General features: G+C 42.2%; 1 protein-coding gene across 2 annotated transcripts in view; it reads left to right on the forward strand.

Annotated features, from left to right (window-relative positions):
• Window positions 1–777: 777 nt before the first annotated feature.
• Window positions 778–15,634, forward strand: part of LOC119393792 (nonsense-mediated mRNA decay factor SMG7) — a gene marked incomplete at its 3' end in the record, with an annotated part of 93,827 nt that continues 78,970 nt past the window's right edge. For both annotated transcript variants that reach the window (XM_037660956.2, XM_049415034.1), the window contains 6 exon segments: window positions 778–941; window positions 1,464–1,495; window positions 12,688–12,866; window positions 14,030–14,101; window positions 14,673–14,751; window positions 14,855–14,947. In XM_037660956.2, the coding sequence (XP_037516884.2) occupies window positions 913–941; window positions 1,464–1,495; window positions 12,688–12,866; window positions 14,030–14,101; window positions 14,673–14,751; window positions 14,855–14,947 (484 nt within the window).

The following is a 15,634-nucleotide window of genomic DNA, read 5'->3' on the forward strand; positions in this document are numbered from 1 at the left end:
ATATATATATATATATATATATATATATATATATATATATATATATATATATATATATATATATATATATATATATATATATATATATACAAGCACACATACAAACGCACGCATAGGCGTGCGCAGGGTTCCCCATCAAGGGGGGGGGGGGCGAAGGTTCATCGCAGCGCCCCCTCACCCTACTAAGGCAGATTTTGCGCCCCCCGCCTCTTAGGTGACTAGAAAGGTCAATGTACGGGGCAGATTTTGCGCCCCCCTCTTAGGTGATTAGGGGTGGCGGCCGCCCCTGCCCCCCCTGTGCGCACGCCTATGAACGCACGCACAAACATACATAAAGTATGGTTGAACCATGGTTGAACCCCCCCCCCCCCCCCGAAAAAAAATTTCTGGCTACGCCCCTGCCGGCCATTCACTGATAGTCCGGTAACCAGATGATCCTTACCCTCTTGGGGGCAGAAGGGGGGCGTAGGGGGGTCAGTCAGTCATTATTTCGAAGGCCTGTTTGCATACGCGACCACGCATGTAGTTCCATGGGATGTGAGAGCCGGACACTTCTTTCAAAAAGCGCGCCACTCGTCATGCGCTCGCGTATTTTTGTTTTGTCAAACACGTTACAACAAGATGCGTAGGTTCCTAAATAAATTTGCGTTATTTTATTTTTTGAAACTGTACAACATAATTTGTATGCTGTAGGTTTTTTTATACACCAATCTGTAAAACATTTCGCGCCACCTACAGTCATCGAGCATGTTTTCAGCGTTTGGCGGTTCTGAAAAAGCCTAGCGTTGTCGGGTGTGCTTGTAAACACTCGGAAGATGGAAATTAGTCTTTTGAATCTTTTGTACGGAATTGCTAGCTGTATTTGAAGTAATCTACTTGTGCGTGCTGTCTGTCTTTTTTAACGCTGCAGAAATGAAGGCATCAGTGTCGGAAATATTGGAGTAAGTGGTCGTTACATCGGTTGCCGGTGCATAATTTCGAACGTCGCGAGGCTCACCATTGGGAAGCGATGGCTGTACCGCAGTCGCGCGCATATTTGGCGGCCTTATTTTTGGAAAGTTACGGTCTTAATGAATTTCTCTCGGTAGGCGATCTACATACACCTCTTGTGCAGTGATTCAGCCGCGCTATTGATTGGCCGATGTCTTGTCTTGCCACTTCTAGCCTGATCGAACGTTGCGTTCGGAACCGAGCGCTGTAAACCCGCGCTCCCGTGTGTCCGCTGTTCTAGAAGCGTTACTCGTGATCCTCTCTCTGTTTGCGTGATATTGCTCTGATTGTCAACGCTGCAGTGAGTGACACTGTCCGTGAAAATTTCTTTGTATGTGAGTGCGGGTACGAAGAGCACAGTGCACTCCTCGTAGCCGTAGCTACTTTTGCGTTTGTGATCGCGTGTGGTTTCTCGGTGTCCGATCGCAGGTCTTGGATTGTCGCGTAGTGATTGTATCATTTTCCTTTTCCAGGGAAGTTGAAACCGTGAAGTCAGCACTGGCCGGTAAGTCTTATCTTCCCAGCAGAGTCGCTTGAAACTGCGCAGCTTGTGCTCGTACAGCGTTTCTGCGTGAACATCGCGCGAGATTACAATTTTCACTGTGCCCGTGGACGTAGGCGCGGTTTGCTTTTTCTTTAATGCCGCTCCGTACACCTGTGAAAGTTGTCATGTCGGTTAATAAAAGCAGATTGTCGCTTAGTATTTCAGCATTTGGAGTTCATAATGATTCGTCCTAAACTTCAGCGTCGGTTGTTATAAGGATTAACGTTGCCGAGTCCATCCGTTTTATCATTGGCTTGTGTGTTCGCCTCAGAAATGCTACAACCAGCAAACGTACAGCTTGCAAGTTGTTGGTCCCCCCCCCCCTTTTTTTTTTGGACCACGTTGCATTTTTCTTTTTTTCATTAAGTTAAAAGTACATTTTGACTGTGTTACCTTTAATGTGAGGGCTTGGCGCTTTGCGTTCTTGGACTATTGTCACCCTAGTTAGGTAATTTATGCCAACAGCAGCTAAAAGATGGTTTGATGCTGCATTGAAGTGGTAGAAATATGTGATCATGATCCTTTGAAAAGTGTTAAGTTGCAAGTGATTCTGAGAACGCTGGCATCTTCATCTGCAGACTGTTCTGTTGCTGGAACAGTTGTCATTTATTTAAGATCCAAATAAAAGATTATTTGGATCTGTCCAAACACTTGCTTAGCTTGTGTAGCTGATGTTGCATAGAATAATTTGGATAAAGTGCTTAATGGGCTGGCAGGCACACCAACGTGTGGGTTTTCCCCTTTCTGGTTAGCATGGTGCACTGTTCATGTATAAACACATATCGAGCTAATTGGCTGGTCATCATCACAAGACAATAACGGCGCGCATTTCATGAAGACAGTAAAGCAGCGCCTGTGCCTTGTTTTCCTTTTCTGTGTCCTCATGAAATGCTTGTTTTTGTCTTGTGACGCTGTTCAAGGTTTTCCTTTTCTTTTTTTTTTTAATTGTAGAAGTGCCCAGGTGTAATTGATTCATACTAACTGGGCAACAGTACAGGAACTACAGGAAGAAAAGATGACACAAGTGCTTATGTTGTTTCTTGTTCTGTAGTCTCCGTGCTGTTGCATAACACACCCAGCTGTCTGTGCTTATCTAATTTTTTTTTTTAATATCTGGGGTATAACGTCTCAAAACCACAATATGATTATGAGGGACGCCGTAGTGGAGGGCTCCAGAAATTTCGACCACCTGGCGTTCTTTAACGTGCACCTAAATCTAAGTACACGGGCCTCAAACATTTTCGGCTCCATCGAAAATGCAGCCGCTGCGGCTGGGATTCGATCCCGCGACCTTCAGGTGAGCAGTCGAGCGCCATAACCACTAGACCACCGTGGCGTGGCGTCAATGCTTATGTAGTAATTCAGCAGTGGTTATATACGAAACACTTAACGTAATAGCCAGCTGGGTTACAGTGAACTCTGGATCAACAAAACTAGCTTAAACAGAACAGTAGTACCATCTTAGTTTGGCCACCCACAGGCACAATGTTAACAAGTTGGCTTCATTCAGTTCAGTGGAACAGAACCCATCTTTTTTTTTTATTAACTCTGTTCAAGAAGAACTTTCACCAAAACTGCCATCTGCCTCGTCGATGGCAGTTTTGGTGAATAGGAAACAGGATGGGGTTGCCAAACATGTCAAATGGTGATGCTATAAATGACAAAGAAAATCCAATCCATCAGGCAGCTGAGAGAAAAGTAATATTAATGAAAGAGGTTAAGTTGGGACTATATTTCCATGATTAGGACTTTGGTAGGGAGGTAATGATTCCTGAGGAAGCAGGGAGCTCTATGGTGCTGCTTGGACCTTGCAGTCAGGCTAAGTGTTCGCACACCAGGAATAAGAGACTGAGATGATGCGCTCGTTGCCTGCTTTGAAAGGATATTTGAAAGTATCTGTGAAGTTAGGGCTGAAGACATGGATAACACTATTTCAGTGAATGATACTGTTTATGGACCCAATGGCAAGAAATGCTGCTTTAAAGTCTGCAGCATTATGTAAAGCTGGACAACAGCACATAATTATTGGAAATTCTTTGGCTTATAAACACGACCACACTAGAAGTGACAGTATTAGAAGTAAAACACATCATAGTCTTTTCTTTTAAAGAATGCTTTTGGAATATCATGATTCTCTGCCTATTCTATCTCCATAGCAGGATGAAGGCCTCTTCAAACGATCTCTAATTTATCCTATCTTGTGCGAGCTGATTCATCAACCCAATTAACTCACTACCATCCTTAACTGCATCTGCCATCACTTGGTGTCTGCTCTGCTGCTCAAATCAACCACAGATTGTCTGTCCAACGCATTATGTGGCCATCCCAGGTCGTCCCCCCCCCCCCCCATTTAATGCCAACTAGAATATTGGTTACCACTGTTTGTTCTCTGGCCCATCCTGCTGTCTTCTGATCTCTTTATTTTTGTTCCATTGTTCGTTGAGTAGTTCTTAACTTTTCTCGAGTTTCCTTGTTATCCTCCAAGTTTCAGCCCTGTATGTTAGTACTGCTAATATGCAATGATTGTACACTTTTCACTTTAGGGACACTGGTAAATTTCCTGTTGTAATTTTGAGAATGCCTACAGTATGTGCTCCAGCACATATCAATGCATCATGCCTGGCATTCAGTAGGTAGTCTTCCAACGTGTTCTTACATGCAGGATCGCTCTTGCTCCTTTTGTTGCTTTTGAGATATAGATATTAACAGCTCATAAATGTCAGTGCATGCATCTGAAATTCCAACGGGGAGTTCTGTTGCATCAGACAAAAAGAGCACTCAAGCCAGCTTCAGGGCATTGCATATTTCAGTTGTACAGCGCTTTATTGTATTCCTCCTGTGCTGTGATTCGTAATTTAAAATAACCTGTTATAATTTTTAGCAGAAACGGTTAGTTCAACCTATGCATTATGGTGTGCACGCTTCAAAAGCAACTGCTCTGTCCACACACCACATGAGCATAGTGAAGGAAGTGTTATAATATTGGACCATAAGTGCTGCTCAGTTTGTGCAGGCCACTACCATTGGGCAGGAGCCAGAAAGTTACAGCAATCTTGATAACTATATGTGCAGCCGCCATTTCTGGACAACAGCGTGCTCGTCTTTTGTCACATACTACAGTTCTAAGCTATTGCATTGCTTTTTGCAACTGGAGGGAGCTGTGCGAGGATAAGTAAACCTTGCAACGAACTAGCTTAGCTCTAAACACAGTTTCCTCAACCCTTTGTGTGACAGCGAGACACATACGTCCCACTTTTCCGTCTTCAGGAAAAATTTTCTCCCACATCACTCGTTGCAATTGGTGCAACGCTAAGTCACTCATATCTTACCTAAGTCTTCGTAATTCCGAGGAAAATTCTTTTACCACACTTTCAAAGGGCGGAAGTAGTGTTACAAAGGCGTTGAATTTCGAAAAAATTTTTTATGATAGATTCTGAATTTTCCTCATCTTCAGATAGAAAAAAAACGTACCAATCTAAATGCCGAATAACGTCTTCTTTTTTTTTTGGTTTTTTAGAGAGGCGATTTTAGCTGCCAGTCATCACATGTTTTTGTAAATTTGTGCAGTAACTTGACCGATAAATGCATCGAAACACAATCCCCTGCGAAATTGCCATGCTCATCCCTCAGCGTAGTTGCGGATATTGGTGCGTGGAAATTTTTTTGTTTGATATCATGCCTCTTGAAAAGTAGGCACATATTCAGGGAGAACAGCCGTACTCGAACATTTCGACAGCCAAAGCAAGGACAGGCGCAAAAAAATGGTTGGTACATGCGGTGAAGTAAGCATTACAGGAACAGACCACAGCGCTATGAAGGCTCACAAGAGGCGCAGGTGCGGGTGGTGTTCTACTGCTGGAAATGAGGTCCGCACAACTTTCCTTAGCACAACTTGAGAAGTGATACGCTGTGCCACTTGCTTCGGGCGTTTCATCCCAAATACCCGCTAATGAAATTGCGAGATGGTGCCTTCATGAGACAGTGGGACATATACGTCCCACTTTTTTTCAGTAAACTACTGGCTTGATTTTGATGAAATTTGTTTTATACTTTTTCTTTGTAGTTTATGTCAATATACCACATCCGGACCCCGCCATGGTGGTCTAGTGGTTATGGCGCTCGACTGCTGACCCGAAGGTCGCGGGATCGAATCCCGGCCGCGGCGGCTGCATTTTCGATGGAGGCGAAAATGTTTGAGGCCCGTGTACTTAAATTTAGGTGCACGTTAAAGAACCCCAGGTGGTCGAAATTTCAGGAGCCCTCCACTACGGCGTCTCTCATAATCATATCGTGGTTTTGGGACATTAAACCCCAGATGTTATTACGGTTTTTACATCGTCGTGTCAAAAATATAGGCAAACCTACAAAGGGTTAAAGCAGATTTCATCTCGGTAAACTTTGAGCATTGCTATAATTTAACTTGTGCAAATTATTCTCAACACTTCCACATATTACCTGTGTCATCACTTTTTTTTTTCCCCGAAGTTGCTCGTTTCTGTGAGCAGATACCGTAATAATTACAGGGAACTACTCAGTACTGCCTATCATCATAGGTCGGCAAAAAAATTGGAGCTCACTCAGACTCACTCAATATATCTTGGTCTGCGGGCTCACTCGGACTCAGACTCACTAATAGCCCCGCCACGGTGGTCTAGTGGTTATGGCGCTTGGCTGCTGACCCGAAGGTCACGGGATCGAATCCCGGCCGCGGCGGCTGCATTTTAGATGGAGGTGAAAATGTTTGTGGCCCGTGTAATTAGATTTAGGTGCACATTAAAGAACCTCAGGTGGTCGGAAACTTCTGGAGCCCTCCACTACGGCGTCCCTCATAATCATATCGTGGTTTTGGGGCTTAAAACCCCAGATATTAATATTATTATTATTATTATTAGACTCACTAAAATTTTTCTCAACCGGACTCACTCGGGCTTAATCTCACGAACATGTTACTCAGCCGGACTTACTCAGACTCGCGGCTTGACCTGAGTCTGAGTGAGCCTGAATCAGTTGACTCATGAGTCCATTAGCGTAAAATTAGCTTTTTCGATCATGGTGTGAATGCTCTTTAACGCCATTATCTCACATATTGGGTGCTCTACGATACGCCTTTTGATCTTGTGCCTTCAAATACGAGTTATCAGCGGTTTCAATCTAGTAATGACATTTTTATGAAATACGTGACTCACATGAGATATTTTTATGAAGAACTTCCCGGGTGGAAAAGTTTGCGGGAGAAGGTCGTGGCACCCCTCCCCTTGACTTACGCCTCTGATCAATAAATATTGAGGTGGTGTATGAATGCTAGTGCGTTGAGGTGTGTGGGAACAGATCTGAGTATAAACGCAAGCCGATATAAGACTGGTAGTAATGCTGAAGATGAGTAGATAGGACTATAGGTAAGCAATAAAAGGTGGAGCTCACTCAGACTCACTCAAGAAATATATTTTGCGCTTGGAGCTCACTCATACTCTGACGCACCAATATTTTCCTCAACCTGACTTGCTTGGACTCAGACTCATTAAAATTTTTAACCGGACTCACTCCGACTCAAACTCACCAAAATATTACTCACCAGGACTCACTCAGACTCACGGCCTGAGTGAGTCTGAGTGATTAGGAAAAATTTTGCAGCGCAAAATAACACAAGGACGAGAAGGGAGGACACCACACGTGCTACGTGTTGTGTCCTCCCTTCTCGTCCTTGTGTTATTTTGCGCTGCAAAATTTTTCCTAACGTCTCACCAACAAGGCCGAATTTCTCCCCTTGTGCAGTCTGAGTGAGTCGACTCATGAGTTAGTTTGCTGACTTATGCCTATCGTTGCTCTTTGTTGTCACATTTTGATGTTTAACTTAAATGGCTACCGATCTCACTTTCAAGTTGCAGTCCAAGATAACTTGCTTGTGGTTACTGCTGTATATGTTCTGCAAAAGTGGTCATTTAGAGCTGTAGATCACTGCACTCCAGACTGTTCTTCTAAAAAAAAATTATTAACGCTGTGACACTATTGCACCTTCTGCAATGCTTGATATGATCAGTGTGTAAATTTAGCTTAAGATAAAGCTACTTTTTGCAAAATACTGCACATGATTCTGGGCAGTGCCAAACAGTGTTACTACTGTACTGTCTGTATTTTCTTTGAGATGGCAGGCTCCTGCCCACGAAACTTGAAACCTCTATAAAACGTTTAATAGAGGTTTATAGAGGTTTTAAACGTTTTAAAGACGTTTTATAGAGGTTTTGTGTTTCATGGGTGCTGCGCGAATAAACTTTTCACTTGAGCTGACACTTTATTGTGGTTCCATAAGTTAATTTATGCAAACTCTTGCTGTTGCACTTTTATTTAGAAAGAAAATATGAGTACTACTAATTGAGCACGAAATAGTCTGTTGCACTGCACACTGACCTGTGACCGATTGCATTCAAAGTGCAAATGCAATAAAGATCAAATGTTGTATTGTACTAGTAACGACCTAAATTTATTTTGGCATTATGATGTTGTGGAATACAGTGCTGTAAATGTCAAAACATGTCTGGCCTTTCAAGGAGCCCTGCAATGTAAATTAGGCACCTGTGTCTGCAATCCACTAGTCTGGGCTCTGCCTGCAGCTTTTTCGTTCCGTCACTCTCGTTCTCGATTTGCTAGTTTTCAACACCTTTGTTCTAGCCTGATAAAATTAGTTTTATCCTTCTTAGCAGGTAATTGTGCTATACAAAATTTTTGCAACAAGTCTGCGAGATGGGCTAGTTGGTGAAGATTCATGTTTAAAGCAAAAAGCTTTTTAAGCGCACATACACCGAGGACAAAAAAATTAAGATTTTGACAGGACAGTGCTTAACTCACAACTGATTTTTTATTGACCAGAATCACATTTAAAAGCACAAGAGAACCAATTGCTCATGCGTAGTCGAACAAGAGGCCTAACTGCCTTCAGAACCAGGACAATGATAACAGCTTAGTGACACTAACAATCTTCACTTATCAGGAAAGTCAAACTCCTTATCGTGTAAAGTGATGGATGGCTGGCTAACACAGCCACGGCCCCTTTTTCTAATATGATACGCCTCCACTATTTCAAGTGTAGCCTGATACTCATGCCTAAACAGTATCTCGGTTTCATGCAACACAGGATAACATCCGCATTTATGGCCCTAGGGTTTAATTTTACGGCGCAACAGGAAGCTCACCCTTCGTAGCGTTTGTAGCTGCAGTGGTTTATCCGAAAAGCACGTAGTTATTTTATAAGCAGTATTTTTCGATCTGAAAGGCTCCAAACACGCATGGAGGCTTGCTCCAGCAACGCTGAGAATTGATAGCGATGCCGCTAGCCCATGTGAAAGCTGTCGTTGTTCTGCTTTCGCAGGAGTTACTGTAACTATGCTTAACCACCTTTATTTTGAGCTTTCCAACCATTTTTGAAAATAGCAAGCTGTTACAATGAGATGTGTGGCTTTATACACATTCCCGGTATTTGTACAGCGTTGTGTGCGCCTGCGCCCAAGGTTGCCTGCGTCTGTGTCATGGATGGCTCATGGACGGCGTCGTTACTCTCTCGATACACGAGCCAAGCCAAGCAATCGAAAACGTAACTGTGCATATGCACGGCCGCACCGAGTAGTAGCGCACGTCATTTCTGAGACGAAGTGTAGGTAGCAAAACTATGTCGCTCCAAAATCTTAGCGACCTGGAAACTGCATGCACGGTTGCATGAGCACGCTGAAAAGTTGCTCAAGACGCGCTGACGAGCATGGGATCATTACGTCACGCGAACGCAGTGCCACTTTAGTGCATACTACTAACGCAGGCCTATATGTACATTATTATGGAGTAATATCTTTTAATACAAAGAAATGAACAATATTTCAATACTAACAAAAAAATCGTCGACCGCGTACAGCAATCAACGGTCACGTGGCCGTCTTCATCGGATCATTCATGTTTTTGCCGCCAGAGGCGGCACAGGTCATTTTTCACGACTTTCAATGAAGAAATAAAAATATAAATCCATCTTTCACGAAAAAAACAGGGTTGGTTTGAGTCAGTGCAACGGACAATCTTTACATCGGTGGAGTCAACTCATTTCATATTCTGGGCAGTTGTCGGTCCCTTTAAGAGTCTGTCCCGTGAAACATCGAAAACAGAACCAATATGTGGAGTGTGTCTTGAAAGTTGTTTACATGATTCCGATTTCTTGCGGCAAGGTATACATTGGTCAATCTGGTAGGTGCGTAAACGAACGTCTTATGGAACACCACGCTTCCTTGAAAGCTTCAGCCCATTCGCATCTTGCAATGCATTGCCATAAATGCGGCTGTTATCCTCTGTTGCATGAAACCGAAATACTGTTTAGGCATGAGGATCAGGCTACACGTGAAAGAGTGGAGGCGTATCATATTAGAAAAAGGGGCCGTGACTGTGTTAGCCAGCCATCCATCACTTTACACAATAAGGAGTTTGACTTTCTTGATAAGTAAAGATTGTTAGTGTCACTAAGCTGTTATCATCGTCCTGGTTCTGAAGGCAATTAGGCCTCTTGTTCGACTACGCATGTGCAATTGGTTCTCTTGTGCTTTTAAATGTGATTCTGGTCAATCAAAAATCAGTTGTGAGTTAAGCGCTGTCCTGTCAAAATCTTAATTCTTTTGTCCTCGGTGTATGTGCGCTTAAAAAGCTTTTTGCTTTAAACACAAAATTTTTGCATTCATCATCTGAAATATTTGACAGTGGGACAAAAATTGAACTTGAAGAGACCGACAACCAATTTTTATCGTACCTGTTTTCATTAGTGCAGTGGAAAGCTTACCGGTCATAGTGTCTAATCACGGAATGGGAACGCAGCGAACTCTGTGTAGCATTTATATTCTAAATGGCTTGATGTGCGGCGACTATGAAGTCGTGTACAAACACATGCTGCAAACAGTGGGTGGTGAGTGCGAGAGCACTTCGTGTTTGCGTGCTGGGTGTGGCGGCTTGCTGTGCGTGCGTGTACTCCACGTGTATGCACTGCGGCTTGACATGTCTCCTCAGCTGCCGCGAAGGCAGCGCTGCTTCTCAGCGTGCAACTCATTTTACCTCGTAAGCAGCGTAGAATAGAGTGGAGATGATGCGCATGAAAGCATCAGACTGCGTACACCAAAGTGAACGACTCCATAACCTACCTTGAAGGCTATTCCACTAAGCTGCGTGACATACCGCTTTTTTGTAACTTTCAAATGTGATTTAAAAGTAGAAATTCTACTCACGTCGTTAAAATTATGCTTGTATCTGTCACTATAATTCATAGTCTTTTCATTTCCACCAGGTTCTAATCACATGTTTTGGCCAGTTGTAGGTCCTTGAACATGTTTAACACAGCGCAACGACGACGAGGACACAAGAGAAGAGGGGACAAACCTCTGTGGTTTGCCTCTGCGTGCTGTGGTTTGCCTCTTCTCTTGTGTCCTCGTCGTCGTTGCGCTGTGTTAAACATGTTCAAGTATTATCACCAACTGGCCCAGCTATCAGTTCTTCTACAGTTGTAGGTCCCTTTAAAGGCAGTCGCTGAAATTTGGCAGGTGTCGTTTTCTCAGTGAGCTATCCAATCCAGGTTCTATCCAGCTTAATATCAGATTTGAAGACTACCCACTACATTCGAAAATGTGAAGTCTAAACTCGGTGGCCATGATTGTTCTGACGTGGTGGCAGGTATGCCACTTAGAAACGCAAAGTAATTGTGAGATGCAGAAAGTAGCGTGGAAAATACAGACCACTTCACCTGCCATTAAGAAGAAACAAACGCTGAGCTGAGGGTGTGCCTGTCCAGACGAGCATATCAACAAGTCTTGTGCTATGTGGCGTGACTGTGGGTGTTGTACTGTAGTTGACATTGAATTTAAGCACACTAATTACACATGCAATTGGTTTTTGACAAAGGTAGTTGAACCATGCAAGTAGAAGAGTAATTGGTTTACAAAACTGTCAAGAATACTTTATTACAACTAATTACGTGTCATTTATGATGTACAAATCTTGAGATTTAACTCATAATTATTTACCATGCTTTATAATATTCGCATTTCATCTACTGTATGGGCCACCACAACAAAAGGCAGTTTATAAAAAAGATTTCAGTATAACAGAGTTCTTCGTCTAATTGATAAACTGCCTGACAGACATGTAACTCACCATTTGCTCACTTGACATGGCACTATTGACAGCTTCAAATTATACACCTATAGGTTTTTAGTGATATATAATATTGAGCAAAAGAGACACTTATCCTTTATTGCAGGGCTAGCGTTTATGTGCCTTTAAGTCGCACTGCCCTCATTGTCATCAACGGCATTGGACACTTCCTCACACAAGCACAAACTGTGAACAGCAAAGTGTTTGTTATATACCATCGCAACTAAATGAACTGACTCGTGCAGGCTTTGAAATCACAGAAATCATACTTTCTCACTTCCTCGAATTCCTCATTATATCTTCAGACTCTTAAAAAATGCTTAATATAACCTATGCCCGTCTATGTATGCCAACTAATGTGACTATCTGCTCTTTAGTTACTATTTCGTGAAAACCTTTGGTCACAATATTCTATTCATGGTTATTACCTTAGCCTTTTGCTGTTTTGGATGTCCGTATAACCTAAATTATTGTCACGCATAGTTACTGTACTTACTGTGTCTTGTTTATGTATGTAATCTGCATTTGGGTCAGTAACGACCACTGTAATTACTTATTGCACCAGGTGTTTAGTTGCCCTTCAGCCTTTATCTGATGTATAAGGGGGTGAGAACCTATTCAAGTGGATAATCACTTTTATTCTTACCATCTCCGTCAACTTTATATTGGAGGAAATAAAGTTATTATTATTATTATTATTATTATTATTATTATTATTATATTATTATTATTATTATTATTATTATTATTGTTGTTGTTGTTGTTGTTGTTGTTGTTGTTGTTGTTGTTGTTGCTGTTGTTGTTGTTGTTGTTGTTGATGATGATGATGTATTTAAAACTGCAAATTCAGCAACTGCGGCACCCTTTTTTTAAATACAGTAAATTGAAATGTTTCCTCACCTGCACGTGCAATGTGTGGGACGTTATGTGTTACTCAGAAGTGTGTAATTTTGGTGAGAGTAGCGTTTTGTTTCTCACTTCAATTGCAGAAGACAATCCCCGAAATGCAAGGGCCTTCCAGCTTCGTACACGGCTTTGCTTGCTGTTGGAAGAGTTGCTCCTAACAGACTTGGAATTTGCCCTGGACAAGAAAGTAGAGCAGGAGCTGTGGAATAGTGCTTTTAGGAATCCTATCGCAGCATTCCAAGTCAAATCGACTGACAAGAAGGTATGCATGACACACTGTCAAAATTTGGTTGATGGTACCACAAATGAATACGTGGTAAACACAAATACAGTGGTACCATGAGTTTATGTCCACGTTGAATGGCCATCTGCTTGCATAGGGTACCAATATGGGCTTGTTGGTTCATCTTGAACAGGCTAGTAGCATAGCGCGGGAAGACACACGGACAAAGAAGAGGTACGAGACAAACACAAGCCACTTAGCCGCTTGTGTTCGTCTCGTACCTCTTCTTTGTCCGTGTGTCTTCCCGCGCTATGCTACTAGCCTGTTCTGCTTGCATAGTCTCTTGCTGTTATCCATTGAATCTTCGAGTGGTTATTGGTACATCTGGCAAGTGCACTATTGGTAAGCTGGCTGCTAATTTGCTGCTGGACGTAAAGAGTGTAAGTGATGCCGCAAGGTTGTGCAAACGTTTAGAGCTCTCTGGCCACCCTCGACATCCATTGTTAGCTGTTTCACTGCTTTCATTACATTTACAGTGCAAAGGCACAATAGACTAGGCATCCTGGGCACAACAAGTGCCGGACAGCAACCAAAGGGGTAGCTACACACAATTATAGCAGGTCTTCAGTACTGGGCAAGCTGTTACATGTAATCACAAAACCTTTGCATCATACCGCTAACAACACTGATTACTTGCAAGATAGATAACTGCTGCAAAATAAGATTGCTACTGCCATTGGTTAGTGCTAGTGCTTTTGCATAGCGTGACTTTATTTTTGCAATCCCAAGAATCTCCATAGGATACTTAGACAAGGATTAGCATGCAGGCTCAGTGGCTGTAGCATTGTAGTGTTGGGCTCAGTGTTGCAATTTCCACTCCTGTGCACAGTAGCCACATTCCCTTAGATGTAGAACACTCCATGTCTAAGTTTAGGAGCATGTTAGTGAAGTAAACCTGGAACCTCCTAATGCAATATCTTTCATAGCCCCAGTTTTGCTTTGGAATGTTGGACCCCACGAATCAATTAATCAATAAGCAACTGAGGCTAGCTATTCTGAATTATGGCCACGGGCACTACATTTCTTGCAGTTACAGCCTTTCCGACTTCATCCTTTTTTGTTAATTGGACACACACATTTTGTGAAGTTAACATGTGTAGTTCATTGTTTAGCGTTAATTACCTGCATAACCTGTTTTCCAGGAAAGGGCAAATGGAGAGTCCCACACAATGCTGTCTACATTGTTGGAGACAGCCAGTGGCTTCTATCTCCAGGTACTATTTGCCTTCTGTGCATCGTTTGTTTTTTTAATGTGCTCTTATTTCTCTGGAATTTAGCAGTTGCATGAAGTGCTTAATGATAAGATGACTTTAGAAGGGGCAGTTGTTAAATGGCACGTTTATGCTTCTAGAATTGGTGTGCAATACAGATGACAATTACTATAAAGAAAGGTGTTGAATTATAGTGTTCAATGCGTTTATAAATGTCATATGAAAGAATGGACAAATTACAGGGGATATAGAATTAAAGGGAAGTGCTGCTTGGAAAGGGTAACGCGAGCTGAAAATTGTATGAAACATCAGAGTTCTGCTACACAGGGAAAGTTCAAGCTGTCGCTCAAGAGTGGCCATTAAATGTCGAATGGGAACCTTCATTGCAACAAGGTGTAAAAAATGCCGTGTTCTGGTAAATGTTTGAGCAAACTTTAATAAAAAAAAATTTGCTTCAGTAATGTGACTTCTTTTACTTTTTCTCGTATAAAAATACAAGCATTGTGAATGTAGTATACCAAATGGATACCGAGTCCTTATTTTGCGGATGATGCTGATTTTACTCTTTCTTCAGCTTTTCCAGAAACTCTGCTCTGTATATGACATTAGCTTCAAATACCGCCTCAAAGACCTGGATTTTGGCATCCTGCAGTGTAAGTTACTTTGCGTATATGCTGGCACAGTGAAGCCTAACCACTTGGTGTTTTGTGTATGCAGAACATTTACCTTGTTGTTTTTATGCTTTGCTCATGATAGGGGTGAAGCATGATGACCCCAACGTTGAGAAACCAAAGAAGTCCTCTGTCCTCTACATTTGTCAGCATTGCTTAGTTCACCTTGGAGACATAGGTAAGTCTGTGGCAAAGTATTTTAGTTGTTTGTGGCATCAAGCACTGCTTTGTGGGATCAGGAATGCCGTAATTCATAATTGGGATGTCTCTCTGCTGCTTTCTGACCTTGCAGAAAGATATTTTCATACCTTTTTTTTTTAGTTTCTTGTTAACATGTAATCCCATTGCCCACATTTTGATATGTTGGACATTATGTGTCGTCGTGTAAGTTCTCAACTATTTCAAGTTCCTGCACCTAATAGTAGGCCCAGTGCACTTAGCCACTAAGTGATACTAAAGTAATACTGCTAGGAAGTAAGCAGGACTGTGAGCATTCGAATTAATTTTCTGAAGTTGATAGCATGCCACTCCTAATGCGTCATTTGTTTGCTCAGTGCTAAGTAGCACTGATGCCAGGGATTTATATTCTTCTGGTAGTGTCAAAGTGAAGTGTCAGGTTTTATTACTACTGTTTGTAATACTTGTAGCATTTTTACAAGGTGTTAAATGCTAAACTGCATGTTGCTGATATTGGACATAAGTCCTTTTCAGAAAGGCTTATTCACTGCTAGAAAAGTTTAGTGTGGAAATTGTTTCAAAATAAGTTTGAACATTTTGTCACTCGTTATGTGAACTGTAATTTTTTACAAGGTCAGTGTAGCACTGGGACCTTTTCATGACTCGGTCTTCACTGATCGTAGTCACT

The sequence above is a fragment of the Rhipicephalus sanguineus genome, chromosome 1, assembly GCF_013339695.2.
Source record: "Rhipicephalus sanguineus isolate Rsan-2018 chromosome 1, BIME_Rsan_1.4, whole genome shotgun sequence".
Classification (NCBI taxonomy): Eukaryota; Metazoa; Arthropoda; class Arachnida; order Ixodida; family Ixodidae; genus Rhipicephalus; species Rhipicephalus sanguineus.